The 19546-nt window shown below is 40.3% G+C and overlaps 1 protein-coding gene across 3 annotated transcripts; it reads right to left on the reverse strand.

Annotated features, from left to right (window-relative positions):
- Positions 1–647: 647 nt before the first annotated feature.
- Sxc (O-linked N-acetylglucosamine (GlcNAc) transferase sxc) lies at positions 648–19226 on the reverse strand. 3 transcript variants are annotated; one of them, XM_071793979.1, is made up of 12 exons: positions 18887–19226; positions 14385–14535; positions 14024–14267; positions 13641–13709; positions 8810–9006; positions 5673–5762; positions 5365–5545; positions 4670–5272; positions 4015–4529; positions 3396–3849; positions 2937–3313; positions 648–2834 (listed from the first exon to the last, which is right to left on the reverse strand). In XM_071793979.1, exons 1-12 carry the CDS (start codon positions 18999–19001, stop codon positions 2642–2644), a joined length of 3189 nt encoding a protein of 1062 aa, XP_071650080.1. In that variant the 5' UTR covers positions 19002–19226; the 3' UTR covers positions 648–2641. The 3 variants fall into 3 exon arrangements, with proteins under 3 accessions (XP_071650080.1, XP_071650081.1, XP_071650082.1); XM_071793980.1 differs by lacking the exon at positions 18887–19226 and adding an exon at positions 15116–15534; XM_071793981.1 differs by lacking the exons at positions 8810–9006; positions 13641–13709; positions 14024–14267; positions 14385–14535; positions 18887–19226 and adding an exon at positions 5993–6468.
- Positions 19227–19546: the final 320 nt, after the last annotated feature.

Raw genomic sequence — 19546 nt, forward strand, 5'->3', positions numbered from 1 at the left:
ATATACGATAGAGAAATGCGATCTGCGATCGCGCGTCACCTGCCCGAAATTGGCGGCATTAGAACAATACCAATTTCAACATGGCCTTCCTGCGAAAACAATGTCGATAATTTTGCATTTAATTGCAACATAAAATCACGGGTCTTTTAAATAAATAAAAAAAAACTCCAAAAGGCTAACGCAATTTTAGAGGAAAAAGAACGACGCTTCGTTGAACGAATAGAACGAGTTTCACTAAAAAAAAAAAAAAAAACGTATCCTTTGTGTCCCAAATAGCCAATCGGCGTAAAACAGATTTTGCAAAGAGAGGTCCCCTTCAAATTTTGTCAACGAGATCCTATAGATATAACAGATTCCATAGTAACAAGATATGATGGCAGAGATCAAGTTAGAACCATTTTAAAATTAAAATGATTGTGAAACGGACAGATTTCGCTTTAGTTTCCGCTTTCACGTCACGTCGCAATATTCCACTCGAATCAGCATACCGCTAACATTTCGCTTACCGGACGGGTAGGCGTGTAAACGCAAAATCATCCGATGGATAATGAAGTTATTGCACATTCCTCGATAAATGCCGCTCTCGGCGATTCCGATTCTCCAACGGCGTGCCTCGAATCGCGATAAACTTCACCGGCCGTGATCAATTCTCATAACCCAGATTTATTTAATTTTAATTAAATACAACGATGGATTATATTTAAATTCGGAGCATAAGTATTGAAAATATAATACAGTTATACTTGAGCGATTATTACATTAATTAGCAATTTAATCCCTTTAGTACTCGCTGCCCTTCGGAGGGCACGGCTCTCGAGATCGACTATCGTTAAGGTCATCGCACTACTGACGTTAAAAGTGTCGACACGAATGTCTCAACTGTCACAGGCTCAATGCACAAACTGTGAAAGATCGTTTCGTTTCATCGTTTTTTTTTTATTCTCTACACATACATCAGTTCGCTACAGTCCGATATTTTTTTTTCTTATCTCTCTACACATTTCGTCAGTACCACAAATCGCACAACATCCGCTATTGGACTAACGTAAATAATTAACAATTATCCTTAATATTTACATGAACATTATCATTAGTCGTTTGATATAATACAGTTGTTATACGCTGTCCGTGGCCGATAAGTAAACGCCTCGTTCTTCGGACGCTTGGAGGATCCCGATTTTCAAAGAATGAATACCGAAATGACTCGTTAACGATTGTATCGTATACACTTTTATTCTTATAAAAACTTGATTATTACTGACATTAGACATCAAATACCGAATATATTTAAAAGCTTTTAACATTACCATTTTATGAAAATAGAAGTATATGTGATACCGATTACCTGCCAAACTATTTCGATATTCAGCCTCTGCATTCAACTACCAAAAAACTCCTAGAGATCTGTAATTTTTAGATCCATTTTTTTGACATTCTCTTTCTCTCTCTCTAAATTCTTCCGATTCTTTTATCTCCAAGATCTTCAGCAATTTATTATTTTTATGTCCTTGAAATCTTGATTAAAAAAATATTTCAATTTGGAGATATTTTTAAGTCTTTGTTTGAATTATTGGATCCTTGGCGTTTTTTATTCTTGATTTACTGGAATTTGAAGTGACACGATTTTACGCCTTGGCTCTTTTCCTTTTGGCTTTTTGTCTCTCAGGGTCTCTCCAAACTTTCAAATTTTAGAGTCGTAAATCTCGAAGATCAAAGCCTGCAGCCTTTATAACTTTTGCGATAGCGAAAAGAGAACGATAAAGTATGTGGGAAAAACTCTATTAACTCTAATCTTTGTTAAGTATCCCTGCGTTCTTCAGCAAATCACATGCGCAGAGTATCTCCGCGTTAAAGGATCGCCTACAGAAAGCGAGGATATTTCGATAGAGCACGTTCACCGTCAAATTCACGCGGTAATTGCAATAACATAAGCAAAATGTGCAACAGTGGATTCTCGATTGCAGTTTGTAGTAATGCAACTTGCGATAAAATTGTAAATTAGAAAAAAATTCGCATATTAACTTCTTTCAAAATTCTTGATGTCTAATTTTCAAGACATCCAACTTTTTTACAATTCCCTAAAATTCTTGGAGCTTAGAGCATCAAAATTTAGGATTTTTTTCTCAACGATCTTTGATAATTCGATAAATCCACTGCCAATAATTTTATTCAGATATTATTTTGCAGAAAAGCATAAATAAAAAATGAGATATTAGAAACACTGTTTCTCTACAGAGGTAAGAGAATATTTACCAATACTTCCTATTCCTACTGTTTTCAATACTTCTTTAAATTTTGTACAGGTGTGAATCAAATCGGCTTTTTATAATTTCGTCAATTTATCACAAAATCCGATTGAATTGATTGTTAATCGAACGCGCAAATATCATTAAGAAAATCATTAAAAAAGGATAGAACATGAGTATCATACGAAATCTTGTGTAAATGTAAATATTTTTATCGTCTAATCTAAGCTCCGTGAATTCATTATACAAAACAGTCAGTAGAGACAAAAAATTTATGAGACCGCATTGGAAATAGATATATTAACCATGCAAATGCTAAAATTTCCAGGGAAGAGAAACCGTTAATCGCAAACTTGAAGCTGAGTAAATAATTGTGACACAAGTTGTCGAGTGTTTTAAGAAGATATGCTCAATGACTTTTGACTGTCGTTCTTATCGACAGCTGAAACGTGATCAGGATTTTCTCCATGCGCGTAACGCTCCCACATTTTTGTGTACAACATCTCCATGCCCATGGCGTACAGCTTGCAATTAAACAGTGGGCTTTCTGATCGAGCCTTCCAAACCTTAACTCTTGTTGCTTTTAAGCTGGAAAACAAAAGATAAAGTTTATTACGTTGTCAATCTTCCATATGTTACATTCTATTGAAAAAAAAAAGACTTTATACAATTAGATGTCGAAATACTTACTATTCTCTATCGGTACCCAGTCGAACAGCAATATCTTGATATTCCTGCCGCGTTCGCGCTACCAATTCGGGACAGCCAAGAGTGTTTAATTGACTAGCTGCGACACGGGAGGCTAGAGTTTCTCCCGGTAGTGTAACCACCGGCGTTCCGGTCCACAAAACATCCATACTAGTTGTGTGTCCATTGCAGAGTGGCGTATCTAGACATACGTCGGCCAACTGGCCTCGTCTCACGTGTTCCTCCTTAGCAGCGACATTGCTGAATAGGATTCTGCCGGGCGTTAGACCCAATTGTTGCGCCGTTGCTTGGAGATTGGGTTCGCCGACCGCCGGAAAGCGTAGCAGCCACAGCACGGAATTTGGCACATGTTTCAATATCTATAATCAAATGGTTGGACATTCAACTTGGCTGTACGTGAAAATGTACAATGTTTCACAAAATTGCTTCGTCGTTACTCACGTGTGCCCACATGTGAAGAGTAAGTGGATCAATCTTGTATAACTGATTAAAGTTGCAATAAACGACAGCATCTTCCGGCAAGCCGTATTGCTGCCTGGTTGTGATCACAATGTTCTGAGGCACCTCCTCGCCCGTGGCAGTTTTGTTGTTCACCTGTGTCGTGGCCATACCATTTTGCACCACGACGCCGTTCACGGACATCTGACACTGACCGGAAGCGATCATCGTTTCGATCGGGGTGGTAGTCGGTAACTCGGCAACTTTGAGCGAGATCTCGACAGGTTGCTTTTTAGCGTCTGGCACAATTACCTCGCGAATCTCTTTTATCAAAGTATTCTCAATCATCGGAGAGAGATCCGTGGCATTGATTACTGCCACGTTGTCAGCTACTTTGCCCTTATGACTCAACTTGTCCGTTAAGATTAAACGTTCCTTCAGATGAGGAAACATTTGCCTAAGAAGAAATAAGTAATTTCAATAAACAGCCAAATTGTACAATTTTTGTGAAATAAGATTTTACAAGAACGCAGCTATGTAATTTTTAAATTTCATAGTTGCGTTCTTGTAAAATCTTTATCTATAAAAAAAAATTCGCGAATGAATGAAGAAGTTTACTTACTTGTGATCGCCGATGAAATAAGTGTGCGGCATGTAGGCGAGTTTCTCGCTGTATTGACTGGCGAGCTCCAACGGCGAGGTGACCTCGTCCGTGATGAGATAGTCCATGAAACTTGCGCCGGAGGTACCAGGATAACCCAGCCACATGACCTGTACCGGCGCTGGTCGCAAAGCAAAGATCTCGTTTCTGGCGCCTTTCGTATAACCGTTCATGTTCACCAGAATGTGAATGCCATCAGCATTGATGCGGTCGGCGGCCTTGCCGTTGCACGGAATCTGAGAGAGATCGATGAAGTGTTCGGACTCTCGTGCTATCTTCGCACGAAAAGTCGTGCCATCATCCGCGCTAAGCGCATAGCAGAAGATCTCGACTTTCTCACGATCGTGTAAGCCAGGTATTGATTGCATCAAGTGGCTAGTCGGATGATTGCCGAAGTCCGACGAGACATATCCAATCTTCAATCGGACGCTCATCGCACGCGGGTATTTGTATGGCTGTTTGTGAAGAACATGAATCTGCAACGTATAAATTTATTCGTAAGTAATTATTGATGGTCAAAATATTTATGGAACAATGAACAGAATAGAATATTAATTATTCTCAATAGAATGTGATTGCTGTAAAAAAATTTACTGAATTACGTAAGCGAACTTACTTTCTCTATGCAAAGATTAGCATGCCGAGCAGCGATAGCTTTCCGAAACTCGTGAGACAAAGGATAAAGCATGGAATGATGTGGATGCACACTGGGCAGCCTGTTCTTGTCTAATTGCTCAGCAACAATAGACACCAACTTCTTCATCCTGGCTTCGTAATCGGTCCAGTCGCAGACAATTTGCAAACAGTGCGCCAAGTTGCAATAAGCGTCCGGAAAGTCAGGCTTCAATTTCAGCGCTGTTCTGTAAGATTGAATCGCTTCGGGAATGTTGCCGGAATCCTTATGGATCGATGCCAAATTGGAATGAGCGTCAGCGAAGGCCGGATTGATTTGGATGGCCCGAGTGTAGCACTGTAAAGCGCCTTGTATATCCTGCATCTCTTTCAGCGTGTTTCCCATGTTCGAGTAAGCATCTGCAAAGGTCGGTTGTATGCGAATTGCTTCCTTATAATGCATTAGTGCCTCGTTCAGTTTGCCTTGCTGCTGCAAGACAGAGGCGAGATTGCTGTGGGCGGCCGCAAACTCAGGAAATACTTCCAGGGCTTTAAGATACAAGCGAGTTGCCTCCTCGATGTAGCCTTGCTCGCGTTTTATGTTGGCCTAAAGAAACCATTTCATTTATAAACTACATAATTTAATTATCCTTCCGGCATTAATCATTCTTTTACAGTTAAAATGTCATCATTTCGTACCAAGTTATTAAGAGAGTCCGCGTGTGTGGGACAAAGCCGGAGGGCGGTATTGTAACATTCTTCCGCTTCGACCACTTGTCCCTTTTCTTTGAGAGCGTTCGCCAGATTGCAGTACGCATCAGGAAAATTGGGTTGCAATTCAATAGCACGACGATACGTATCAATGGCCAGATCGATGAGCCTATAATATTACAAGGATTTGCTATTACTTATTTTTCTCGGAAAACCGTAAATGTTTGTTTGACTAAAATTACGTCAAATCTATCGTAAATTCCCGTTGTAAATGCAAACGTGAAATATCAACTCACCCTTGTTCATAATAAACGCAGGCCAAATTTCCATGTACAACTGCATTGTTAGGGCTGAGGTTCAACGCGCGGAGATATGCAGCTACAGCTCTGTAACACAATTGATAATTAAAGCACAATCGTTGATTTCAGATTGTTCTTCACGGTAAAGGCTCAGCTTATGAAAAAGGGGTCAGGTATAATATTAAATAATATTAAATAAACCCCACTTCTCTCTATAATAAAAAGAAAAGATTATCCTTCTTTCTATTCGATTCGATCGATAATTGCAGAAACTAGTTAATATAGCTCCCAGCGCTACAGAGACGAGTCTGATGAACCTTTTAACGAAGCGCCTGATCCAGGAGACGCATCCAGAGGTGGAGGGTCGCGCGATAGTATCCTCTATTTGAACGCGGAGCGCGGGCGCGATAGTGGTCGAGGGCGAGATCACCGTATAGACGACCACGCACTGGCAGTCCATTCCTTCCCCATCCCGGCTGTCTTGGATCCGCGGATCCCAGAGGCCACGGATCCGAGCGTGAAGGAAGGATCTCTGACGGCGCGACACGTTAAGTGAACATCCTTAGAGACAGGGATGCGAGAGAATCCTGAATCTAAGGATTTTCGGGAGGAGGATTTCTTGAAAAGCACGACGTCATGCAGGATGCGCGGAAATGAGGATTTTTAAAAGCGTCGGGAACATTGGATTTTTATAAAGCACAAAATGTCGAAGCCACTGCAAATTTGTTAGAAACGGACAGTCCTTCCGACAACCGACATTGGTCCAATCCAATCTTTTTTGATATTTCCAAGCACAATTCTTAAATTGTAGAAATTGCATAATACAAAACTTTCTAAATAAACAAATTTGAAGATACAAGAATTGTTATATCTCTCACGTTTTCACCAATTTGGGCCTACCAATATTCTTAATGAGCGCGTTAAAACGAAAGGTACATCTCGGTACGGATCCTTGGATACGCGGATCTGCGATTCGCTGGTTATTCAAGCGCAGGAATTGAAATAAAAATCACACGAGAGCACGGAACTGCGCAGATCCTGGATCCACACGTGGATCTAGGATTCACTTATCCTTAGGATCCACACAGATATCTAGGCGGCAGGAGTTAAAGCAGGAATTACACAAGCGCGGATCCTTCGTCGTGCGGATCCCGGGAGGTGGATCAGCTCCGGGAGATGCTAGCAGCCAGAGGAAAGCCGCTTAACTCGAGGCGAGCGAGCGAACGAAAGCTGAACGGGCACGCGTATCCTCCCACAACGGGGAGAGACGAAGGGCTCCCAATGGGGGCGGAGCGGCGTTTGAATCGATAGTTGTCCTCGAATTCCTCCCACTTTATGCGTGAGGAGCCCTCGGAGCTCGATAAATGCATTTAACGAATCCATTAGTCTCAATCAATTACATTTTATAGATTCTTTTATTTTAGTTGTTTTTTTATTTGAATTCACTTACATACATATTATTAAAGACCAATAAGAAAAGAACTAAAAAATAAGATGCGCAAAAATAAATATTACTTTGTACTACTATGATTGCCTTAATCTCAACCGTGATAACGAAATATTTTAATATATTAATCATGGATTAAAACATTTAGATGTAAAAGTGGTATTTGGCAATATCGATTGCGTAGACGGAAGGAGATAGTATTACAAAAGACGTCAAAATATCTATTATTTCTTTGATCGTCTTTCGACGAATTTTAACGATCAATAGGCAAACAGGCATCAGATGTAGTTAAAAAGAAGAATAAGAAATAAATGTGTTACGAAAGCAGTTTTATACAATCATATCACATTTACGTGCAAAGATGTGGAAATTAAGAATAAAAATGTGATAATATGCAGATATGTGGATCCCTAGTAAAGCCTTTGTAAAATTGAGAGCATTTTACGTACGTGGAACATTGATAAAATAGTTAAAATCCGCTGTGAACTAATGCGAATACGAGTGTAACCGCGCGTGATGCTCCGTGCTTAAAAATTGCATTTGAAGAGAAACGGTGCATTGTCCGAATTCTCGTTCGAATGCAGAGGACGATGAACTTGAAAAGGATCTGGATGTTACATAAATATCGATCCTCGGTGCTGACTCGACAGCTCATGCGCCGTACCCGCCTATTTCCAAGTGCAACGCGAATGTTAAGTCCACTTATATAAATTTTGCCTTTCAATATTTCCTTTCCCTTTAATTAAAAATCTCAACAACTCAGAAATACTATTTATACTGCAATACAAGTGTATACAAAAAATATACAGAATATATCTTTGTGTTCTATACTCGCGTCAAAAGGGAAAACAGTAATAGTAAAATTGCTTAAAACAAAAGAATGTATGGCTTTGGACTGCCATTGATTTTTACGTGATAGTACATCAATGGAATAACTAAAGCCACTTTTAATCTCGCACAGACTTTAAAACCGACGACGATGAGAATTTCAAGACGTTGGTTGATCAACACTGTGCGTGTGATATTTCTTCGTGTATCATTTTTCACAAATCTATAAGTCATTTAAATTCTCGTGACAAATATTGATTTGAAGATGACGGGATTTGAACGTGAGATGGAAAGACGTTTTAAATTGTACGTTTTATTCGCTAAACTTGTGCCAAATCGTCCCACTTAATTTTCAAATTTTTATATTGTATACATTAAATGTGTAGTAAAATGTAGAAAAGATTGGGATTTTGCTAATAGATGAAAGTTTCGCTATTGATATGTCACTTACTATTTAAAATGAATTCTTTCTTAACAATATCAGTCTCAGTGAGTAAAATATTCCTAATATGCTCTTGTTTAGCCATCAGATTCTAGCAAAATATTACAGCAGATTGGCATTAACTACGTACGTTTTAAGTTCGTGTTCCGCCAGTAGAACCTACTGACATGATCTGAGTTTCGTAACATTTAATGATTACGAAACGACAAATTCTGCTCAATCTCTACATTCAATCTGCTATCTTAATAATCGATTCAATTATACTTCCGTTGGCATTCCGTCGAGGGAATTTGTAGCAAACACCTTGCAAAACATGTTTTCAACAGATCTGACTACCCGGGATTACCATATTACACACGACTCGCATTATTGAAGAAATAAAAAAAAGAATGATTGATAAATTATCAATTAACAAACCTGTCAAAAATCCTAGCTTCCTTCAACACATTCCCAAGATTGATGTACGCATCTAAAAAGTTAGGATCCAGGGCAACAGCCTTTTCGAAATGGTGTATCGCCAACCATATTTCTCCTTGCGCGTTGAACACGCAGCCGAGATTGCTCCAGGCAACCGCAAAGTCCGGTCGCGTCTCGATTGCCTTCAAGTAGCAGGCCTAGAGAAACAGAATGCAGTTTACAGAAGCTTTATTCGCGAACCCAAAGAGACGCGCGCCGCGCGGTATGCCCGACCTCCCATCGCCGCGCCGCAGCTTCTCTCTCTCTCTCTCACACACACGCTCTCCCTTTCGGTCTTTCTTTCTCTCTCCCTTCATCCGCTCGTCGTTAATCTCGAAGGAACAAGAACATATTTTGCCACTCTACATCACTTCTGTTTCCTTTCCTCGCCATCCCTCTCCACCCCATCTTCAAACGTTGGATAGTTTCGATGTCACTTTAGAGCTGCTCAAATCTCTTCATGATTTTTTCTTATCGAATAATTATGTTAGCGAGAGAGATTATCATTTCTCCAAGTTTCAGCATTATATTGACTTTAAGAATATGGAAGATTGTTGGAGACTTGTCAAAAGTTTCTTTTTAATATTTAATGAAAATTGTTATTAATCCTGCATGAATTTTTCGTTAATGTTAACATTAACATAATTTTGTTAGCGAGTACTGTAAACACCTTGAATTCTGAACCATTTTCCAACATCCTGTTTGATGCAAGTGCAGTCAGTAGTTTAAAGGTAATAAAAAAGTCGGAAGAGAATATCATAAAATGTTTAACTAGATTTGATGTATCGTGAAATCAAAGATCAGCGGAAGCAAAAATCCAGGCAGATATCTGTGAAAATGATAATCCGAACAAAAATATGTAAAACCAAAAATCTGTAGAAGTATAAAAACCTGTGTAAAACCATACATTAAAAATTATGCACTAACAACGCCAAGTATCAAGAAGTTTTCTACTACAATCTACATAAATAAATCTTCCTGAAAACAAAAGTATATCTGTGAAATCTGTGAAATCTCTCTAATACATATATGTGTGTATTAGAGATGTAAAAAAAGCAAATTAACAATGTCCGACGAATATTTCCTTGCTATATCGTGCCATGTTGTTTATAATTGCCACCTTCGTGATTCATTCGATTTTTGGATTCTTCCTTGGTCCCTTAATGCTGTCGATCTTGAAGTTCACCCTCCTCGTGCTCGTCGAGGGCAAGAAAGAGGCAAGGAATGGAAACAGAATGAACGAGGGTTGCCTCGCGAATGGTCAACAATTCATTCTCGGATGGGACTCTCGGGGGGTAGGTCCGGGAATAAAAGGTATCGAGGTGCGCGCTAGAGCCGTCATCTTGGAAACGCGCGACTTTCGGGTGCACGTGGAGTCCCCGAAATGCGTCCGGCGGACTCGACCGCACGCTGAAGGTCGTACGCTAAAATCAAGTCGACTCTCAATCTCCTCTGGACTCGCGATTGACGAAAGGGAAGGCTTATCAATGAGAAAGCAATTTCGATCTCTAGAGAGGGACGATCGCAAGGACTTCCGACGACAAGATGACGATTCTAAGGATACAGCGTGGACAATCATCGCGCGTGCCGAGAGGCGGGCTGCGTTAATATTGAACAGAGTATAATCCGTACCTAAACAATAAGAGGGCATTTACAGTTGACCGGTCTCTGTAAGGTTCGGAGTACCTGGAATTAAAGGAGAAAAAAAAAGAATGGAAAAGGAATTGGAGAATACGCGATTTTTTGTTGTACCCGAATATGCGATATAATGCAAATGAGTTGAGTTCCATCGCGATTATAATAATCTGTACTTTCCGATAAAAGGTAGTAAGAAGGTATATCGAAAAAAATTAACCAATTAATTAAAAAATGCAACAAATTGCTTGCTATTAAAACATTTCAAAAATTAGTATTAATAAATATATCGAACGCGAAGATATATATATATATTCAGGGTATATGAGTTTTAAAAATAACTTTAACGACAAGAATATAAATGTTATTATAAGACAAGCAATGAATCTGAATAATGATATTGTGATACAGAGATAATAATATCATATCATTATATAAATCCAAAAGTCTTGTTTGCGTAAGATCTCAAAGTCCATTTAAGCAAACTAAAAAAAAAAAAAGAAAAAACCGTTCGCATAATGCTATACGGATGTTATATGTAAATCTAAGAATAATCAACGTATAACGGTTATCTTTCGTAAAATCACTTCACGATACCCGATACAGGATAGGATGAGGGATATTTCTGATCTTTTTTTCTCGTTGGCGGGACGGGTCGAAAGGGATTTGGAGGGTTTTTAGAGACCGGCCGTGGGAATTACTTTACCTGCAGTGTACCCTTCGGTAGGTTGACTCGGTAGGTACGGCTTGCAAGCTCTCATAATAAACTTAGACCGAGAGACAGTGTGTTACTGAATAACCAGATTCAGATTCACCCTTTGACGAAGGAACCGGCACGGTAACCAACCAACCTCACACTGCTCCTGCACATCCCCTCCTAGAGTTGATCATCCCATCCACAACAATAAGACAGCTGCGTTAATGTCTCTTCACTGATTACTCTTCGCCTCAATCTTTGTCTTTTATCTTTTATCTCATCTCTTTTTTTCTCTAACTTTTTCTGTATATTTGTGTACACAAAGAATTTGATAATTCACGTGCCTGCGAAGGACACGCCTCGCCGAACTCATCCAGCCAGCTGCTGCTGTTTCCCGTTTCTTTCGCGCGATCGCCGAACTTCTGCGCATTTCTCTCCTTTTTACGAACACATTTTATTAATTCTATCGATCATCAAACGTTACCGTGGAAAACAAAACAGTGCGAAAGAGTCGCGTTACGTTATCTCGCGTTTGTCGGTACAAAGTAGATGGCTGAGGGAGCTCGGCAAGAAACGAACGAGCGTACCAGCCAGTTCTCAGGAATAGCGGGAGCGTAACGGGAAGCTTTCCTCATTGCTGTCATTTTCAGGATCGAGTAGGGGCATATCTATAAATCGTAACTTGTTAAACGTGCAACGTCGAAACATTTACCATTTGCCAGAAATCAGGAGATGCAAACGAAAAGAGAATAACGAATATAGTATTTATAGATACACCCTCACCCGGTCGTTGCCGCGCCGCGCTGCAAAAATAGACCACTTGACCGATTAACGATAGATCTCATAGTCATGGATTCGGAAAGCAAGATATAAAGGTCCGGCAAGTTTAATGATCTCATGCGTGTTTCTTATTATTCAATCATATCAATATTACTTAGAAGTAGCTTTATAATAGTTACTTCGTTATTACGTGAACTCCGTGGTCTTTTCCCGCATTACAGACCGTCGCTGTGACCAAGTATTATCGCGACACAATCATTTTCTATTCAATTTAATATGGTCAAGTGATCTCGCGCTACCGTACACACCATAGATTCTCGCCCTCTCTCTCTCTCTCTCTCTCTCTTTCTCTCTTTCCATCACATGAAAGTGTCATATAAGCACGCACGTGGTAATGCATGTGCGCTGCAGTAACAGTAAGGTTCACACATTCCAAACAAGAGATAAAATCAGCCCATACGCTACATTCGCGCGCTGCTAGAACCATCGGTATCGATTCAGCGGAACTGAATTCCACTTAGATGGAACTGGCAAGCAATTTATAATTTGCGGCAACACCCTACGAATCCTCAAAATAGTCAAAACGCATTTGAGTGTTGCTGCAAAAAAACGCGCAACGCCAGAAAGAACATTCTCTTCAGTTACAATTGACAATAATCCCCTAAACACTATAAAATATTTCTTTATTCTTTTGATTGTAAAAAAAAATCTGTTAAAATCTGTTACGATAATAAGTCGAAAAAAGAAAAAGAATTATTTAAAAAAAACTTAAGATTCGTATTTTTCTCTCTCGGAATATCCGATCGAATCTTCAAAACTGTTTTGACAACGTTATTACTTTCAACAGAGAGAAAAATTCGTTAAGTTTTTGCAAAGCATCCGGGTTGAAACGCGTCTATCAGAAGTCGTTATATTGTTTAGGGTTTTATGTTAAAACCATCGCTTAATGTCGCTCCGAAAAATCGAAATCTGCTCACGACATAAAACGCGGTTCTTTCGGTTTTGTAGGATGAAGGAATGCGCACGATCTTCAATCCGCTGATAGAGCTCGCAATCACGTACTTAATATTTCTTAATACCGTTTAATCCATAAGAGATAGCTATCAAACAAGATTTGGAACTTGAAGCTCAATCTGTAATCAATCTCAGCGACGTAAGATCGTGCATCGCGCTTGCAAGTTTTGCTTTGGCAAGGACTGAAAGCTTCTCGTGGTAACGGCGCGAACAAATTTCGTTCGGTCCGCTCATTTCGCGGAGAACTAAACGCTGTAGCTCGTGCACATACGCGCGACGCATTTGTACTCGGTCAAGAAATGTCAATGAAGACTCAAGGATGGCGGAACATTTGCTAATTAGAACAAAAGACATTGTACGATGAAATAAAGTAAATTTCTCTCTTCTCTCCTTGATTCAGAAATGCTCACAGAATTAATTATTATTTTCCGTTATTTCTAGGATTCGGGAAAAGGTAATATAATTTTCAGGATGGGATAGGTAAATCTCTTTTTAAAGTTAAAGAGACTTCTGTGGCAATCTGTTAATTCAAGAAGCGTAACGTGCTCTATATTCCTTACTCGACGGTTCCGCCGTCTGTAGCTTGATCGAAGTAAAGACGCTCGCGAACATGTGCGTAACACGTTGGATTAATTTATTAGCTAATAGAATGATTCTAAAACATACCTTGGCTTCATCAAGTCTTGCTAATGCTTTCAAAAGATTACCAAGATCACTCCGCACGCAATAAAGGTCCTGGAACAGGCAAAATATGTAAATTATATCCGCATAACTTGTATCTCATTCAAAATAAAAGATATTTTATATAATGAAATATTTTTTGCTTCGCTAAACCGATAAGTTTTGCATTTATGAATCTATATAGCCAAAGAACGAGAAATAAATCTTATTAGCGTAATAGCTTTACCACATAAAGAGCAAAGCGAGTTTATCTTGCGAGCAAGAACTTTATTTTTTGCAGCCATTTCTAAGAAGCCATTCAGACGCTCTGTTTCATATATTTAAGTAATAGTTAAACTGTAATATGTTCGTAATGTCGATTTTCTCACGGGATTGTATTGTAGCGCCGTGACATATGCTTGAACGGCTTGTTCCATGTCACCAGCCGCCACGAGTGCCGCGGCCAAGTTGATGTAACCATCGATGAAGTCGGGTTTCAGCCTGACAGCATGACGATAATTCTCCAGCGCTTCCGGTAGCTGCCCACGCTCTTTATATACATTTCCCAAATTGCTATACGCCTCCGCCAGCAATGGGTTTTGCTTTATCGCTAAGCTGCTATAGTGTGCAGATCTAGAATGTGCAAAATCATGACTTTATACTACATGCCGAAAAACACAATAATTTATAAAAATGCATACCCATCTCTGTAATGTAATACACATCTATAAAAGATAAAAAGTTACTTACTTCTCTAATCTCCTACATTGGAAATGTATGGAGGAAAGTAAGAGAAGAACGCCGGTATTGTTTGTCTCCTGTCGCCATAACTGCATGCAATGTCTTTCGGCGTTCTCGTAATCACCCGCCTGATATTCCCTGTGAGCAAGTTCTAGCAACCCTGAAACAAGAATCGAGACAATGCGTGAGGTACTTGCGAGTACTTGGATCAATATCTGGGCTCAAGTTTGTCAAAGAAATAAGATATTTCCCTAGTGCGCAGTATCTTTTATTCACTTTCTATTCAATAGAATAGAATACCATAATAGAATCCAATAGCAAATTGTAGAAAATGTTTCCGTTGTTTCTCGATAAGCGAGTTTCGCTGTAAAAATCCTACGGCAATAAAAAAGTGTACATAAGACTTAATTTTACGTAAAGAACGCTCGTTTCGCGTTCCTGGAAATGAGGGACCAAACAAAGAGAATTATAATCTCCCCTCTCCGTACTCAAAATATCATAGTAAAAAAAAGTGGCAGGGAACAAAGGTATCGAATCAACGTCAAGCGGATTTGCATCATGTGCGCTATCGATCGCAAATTTAAATTCAATTTGCATTCGACTACAAAACGCAACACCCAGGATCGGGCCGGTCTCGCCCCTCGCAACCCCGTCGAAACGCCCTTGGCGAGAGAGAGAGAGAGAGAGAGAGAGAGAGAGAGAGAGAGAGAGAGAGAGAAATATCCAGGAAGTGTACGAACAATAGGTATCCACAGCCACGTTGATGGTCTGATTGTCGGTCAGGTTGATGATCTCCTTGTCCTGGGCGACCAGCAGGAGGTTCTGCCCGGTCTGCCAGTCGCCGTCCTCGTTCTCCATGGTCGCGATCAGCGCGTTGGAGCCCTTCAGCGCGCTGCCCTTTTTCTCCGCGACGTGCATCACGCTCATCTTCGAGACGCCGGCGAGTGTTCGCGGATGTAAATATACGGAAAGTTCCCTTTTTTTTCTTTTTCGCGCGGAAACTCGCGGCCAACTTGTTCGCCTGCACGCGCCTCAGTCCGGCTTCGAGCTTCGAGCCCCGGCAGATCGCGGCGGATATCGCGGAAAATGGTTCCGGAGCGGCGTGAAACGTGAATCTCTCCAACTCCGCTTACGCGTCGCCTCGATGCCTCCGCTTACTCCACTACACCACGCTATACCTTCGTGTACATATACGTATACACATACGCTCTGCCTAATTCACCCTCTTCACCCTCTACCCTCTCCCTCCCTGCTCGGCAGGAATGCAGGCGGCGAAACGGACGAGCCGATTGGTCGGCGCTACAGCGGACTGACGCGTCAGGTTGGAACGAAAAGAACGGAGGAGCGGCGAGGGGAAACTTCAGGGGCGTATCGACATGCTGTCGCGCATCGTGGATGTCTTCGTTGTCGTTTCAGAAAAAAACTCACTTTTCTTTGAAGAAAGAAAAACTACGCTACATGTTTTCTCGCGTTAAAAAAAAAAGGTTGATTATTCTAAACCATAGTTATATAATTAAATTAAAGTTATAAAATTAATTGCACAAGTAATTTAATTTATAATAGCTCAAGTTTGTTAAATGCAAAATCGATTTGATGGTTGGGTGAAAAGAACGACTGGGAGAATGAAGAATCGTACTCCGTTTTCAAAAACGAAGTTAACCCTCGCCCATCATGTTCGTTTTCTTCAAAACAGAGCGAGTTTAATCTCATACATCTTTTGGTCATTAATTTCCGAGATAACCGCACGTGTGGTCATTAATTTCCGAGATAACCGCACGTGTAGATGTACAACATCATCATCTTGAAAACGTAACAACACACTGCAAATCCTCTTGCCGTTTTAAATCACGTCATTCAACACGATTGAACGTATTAACGCCTAATTTGATACAATTAAACGTGTTAAATGACGTAATTTAACACGCAAGACATAACTCGACATGTGAAAAAGTTTCAAATGTGTCACTTTTAAAAATAACACACTTGGATTTGCAGCGAACCCCGAGCCAAATCTGTCAGGAACAGGATTTTCAAAGTGCCTACTACAAATTTTGTCGATAGAATGCCAGCAAAAATGTGACGAGACTCAGCTAACAGAATGTAATGGCATATCGATTTTGCAGGAACTGACGAGAATCTGCTGTTTCGTAACCACCATTTAAATGATGCATTCCATTTAAACGTTCACGAAGTGACAGATTCTGTTCGGTTCCCACCGACGATTGATCTGCTGTCGAATCTATTGGCAGGCTCTGGCGGCGAATCACAAATTCAATGCGGACCCAAGTGATACCGAGTCTGTTGCGATATCTGAACAAATCTGCTGCCAATCTGTTGTCATAATGCGGACAATTCGTTTGTCGGCACGTTATTGACGTCTTTTCTAGATATAAAAATGTAACTCATCGAAGCTATCACGATGCTTAACGACTGCTCTTTTTAATTAAAACCGCAGATGAAAAATTTAAGTTTTAATCATTTAAAAGTGGAAATTAACATTCGTATCGTCGTGTTGCTGCCAATCGCTATACACGCTCCTGTGCTCTGGGAGACCGAGGCAGGAGAAGTTATCGCAGCGAAAAAGGAAGGAGAGAGAGAGAGAGAGAGAGAGAGAAGGGAGATCTCCCCCTCTCAGTGCGGAAGGCAGATGGAATAGGCACCCAGTGGAATATTCCATTGTCGCGTTCAACGCAGTTCAACGAAAGGGGAGGAAGCGAAGAGGGGAGATATCCGCTATTGGGGGAGGGGTAGGAAAGCTTTACCGACAACGCCGATGCCGGTGAATTTATGGAAAAAAAAACCCGAGGAGAAAATACTTTTGTCCCAATCGTACACGTTGTCGATGTTTGGGTCGAAATAAAGTTGTTTTAACTGACTGAAAACTCCATTTTTCTCCCGTAAAAGAAATAAAATCCATAAATGCCGAAATAGAAAATAATTTAGATAATGTAATTAGAAAAATATGACTCAATAACAGCGATCAACTCGAACAGAATTGGGATTTACAATGAAAGATTTTATGGAGAGATCGTTGTTACTTCAGCGCCTGAATATCGCGCTAAAAATACGACATAAATCATCTATCTCCGAATGATATTTAATTCATATTTCGGGGAAAAAAACTTGGTATACACTTATCTCGGATTTGAATGCATTAAATATTATTTCTATTGTTGCTTACTTAAAATTATCAGCTGTAGTATGTAAAATTGAAAGCTACAATCCGCATACGGACTGTGTCGTTACATTTCGCATTGTAACAAACGCAAAATATTGGAAATGTGTGATTTAACGTAAATGTAATTTACATTTCGTAAATTACACTTATTTCGACGAAGATATTTATTCCAGACCCGGGACAAATTTGGAAGATCAAATGTTCTCAGCCAACATAACATCCGCAATGTGTAATTTTTCAATAGTATTAGTTTTATTTTCACTCAAATCCTCTTCGATCAAATGCTAGGTTGATCTCTTTCTCTAAATATCAGTGATGGCCATACTGTTTAAAATAAAGATTGAAGAAACATTAGATTTATTATTTTTTTTTCCAAACTGCTTCCAATAGCTAATAGCACATTTTACCTGCACTTTTTCTTACATTTTCTGCACGCAGCGCACGCATATGTGTACATATCTTGATTTTAATTTCAAGAATAAATTCATTGATAAACGTGATCTAAACTTCCTTCTCAAAAATATCAAGATCCAATAGTCTGAATTTTTCCAAGCAATAAACAACTAAAAAAAAGTTCTCGCGAAATAATTGTCTCTATATTTTTTATTTAGTTTAGTGTCAAATGGACTTTAATAAAATTTCAAGACTCAGTACTGATGTATAACCGAGAAACGACATAAACGTTGAAATTGAAAATAAAAAGTTGTTAGAAATGAATTTGTTCTCAGCAGTTTTACTCCAGAAAAATCAATTTCTAATTGGTCGGACAGTCTATCGTTGAAATTAAGGTCGTGAGTGAGATGCCTCATGTATGTATACATATACATACACATATGCTTGCTCGATTCGCTTGATGGCACGCGCTCGTATCGCACGTTTATATATATATATTTATTTCTCTCGTGTCCTTCTATCAAAACGTAGATTAACTTTAATCTCGGGTTTAACTTACTCTTTACCTTCCTCTAATTCTCAGAAGATGAAACGCAAGTTAAACCGCGATTAAAGTTGATCTACTTCTCGGTAGAAATAAAAAACATTTGCTGCATTTCTTACACCACGCGTATACACCGAAAATAAAGCACGTTAACACACTCGAGCTTCGGACGAAGGAAAAGTACAAAAATTGCCGCTGCTGGGAGCAGCATATCGTGGCATCCTATGCCTTCACACGTCGTTCTCCGCGGCCATGGAAAAGAATAAAAAGAGCGAACAAGTGTAAAGAGGCGACAAAGGCGGGACAAGCGCAGGTTAAAAGGACGGAGCTGTACGGAGCCCATTGGCAACGTATTCGTTTCGGAAAGAGCAAAAAGAAAAAAAGGCTCGGACGTACCGGCGGTAGTCAGCTGCTGGATCTCGTTCATCTTCAATATCACGCTGGTGCCCGCGATCTGCTGATGGCCCTGCTGCTGCTGCTGCTGCTGCGGCGCTTGCTGCTGAGCCTGCATGGCTGCGAGGGGCCCCGACGACGGGACGAAGACGCGAGCTATGGTGGAGCGCGACTCCGGAACTGGCGTTCCGCTCGTTGCAACGAATTCGAGGGTGTCCTCGCGGGGGAGAACCGCGCGTCTTCTGTAGGACTTTGAGACAAAACCAATGGCACTTACGTCAAACGGCCGATACGCTCGATACGCATTGTTAGCACCGATTTTCACGCGCGCGCCATCATGAATCCGCCTCGCGGAGAGAGCGCCGGCGGAAACTCGAGAGTCACGCTCGGCCGTCTCCGGCGCTTTCCGTCGGCGAGGGAAAGAGAGGGAACATTCAAAATTGGCGTCCGCGCGGGAATCGACCTCCGTCGACTCGAGTCGAGAATATCGAGAAAAAGAGAGGGAAGAAACGCGCGCACGGAAATAAAGTGGGATGTAAAACGAGGTGCGGCCTATTGAGCATATGATAATTAAATTCCTTTCTGTATTGATAAATTGCATAGATACTAACCTGATTTAAACAATTTTTTTACAAGCGCATCGTAGTGCCCGTAAATCTTACT

The sequence above is a fragment of the Temnothorax longispinosus genome, chromosome 11 (genome assembly GCF_030848805.1).
Source record: "Temnothorax longispinosus isolate EJ_2023e chromosome 11, Tlon_JGU_v1, whole genome shotgun sequence".
In the NCBI taxonomy this organism is placed as follows: Eukaryota; Metazoa; Arthropoda; class Insecta; order Hymenoptera; family Formicidae; genus Temnothorax; species Temnothorax longispinosus.

Excerpts from the sequence above, each read along its gene's own strand:
- Sxc (XM_071793980.1), bottom strand. The coding sequence starts at position 15,302 with ATGAGCGTGATGCACGTCGCGGAGAAAAAGGGCAGCGCGCTGAAGGGC. Across the intron at positions 5,763-8,809 it reads GAAGCTAGGATTTTTGACAG|AGCTGTAGCTGCATATCTCC; the intron begins GTTTGTTAATTG and ends ATTGTGTTACAG. Across the intron at positions 3,314-3,395 it reads CTCTTCACATGTGGGCACAC|ATATTGAAACATGTGCCAAA; the intron begins GTGAGTAACGAC and ends ATTTGATTATAG.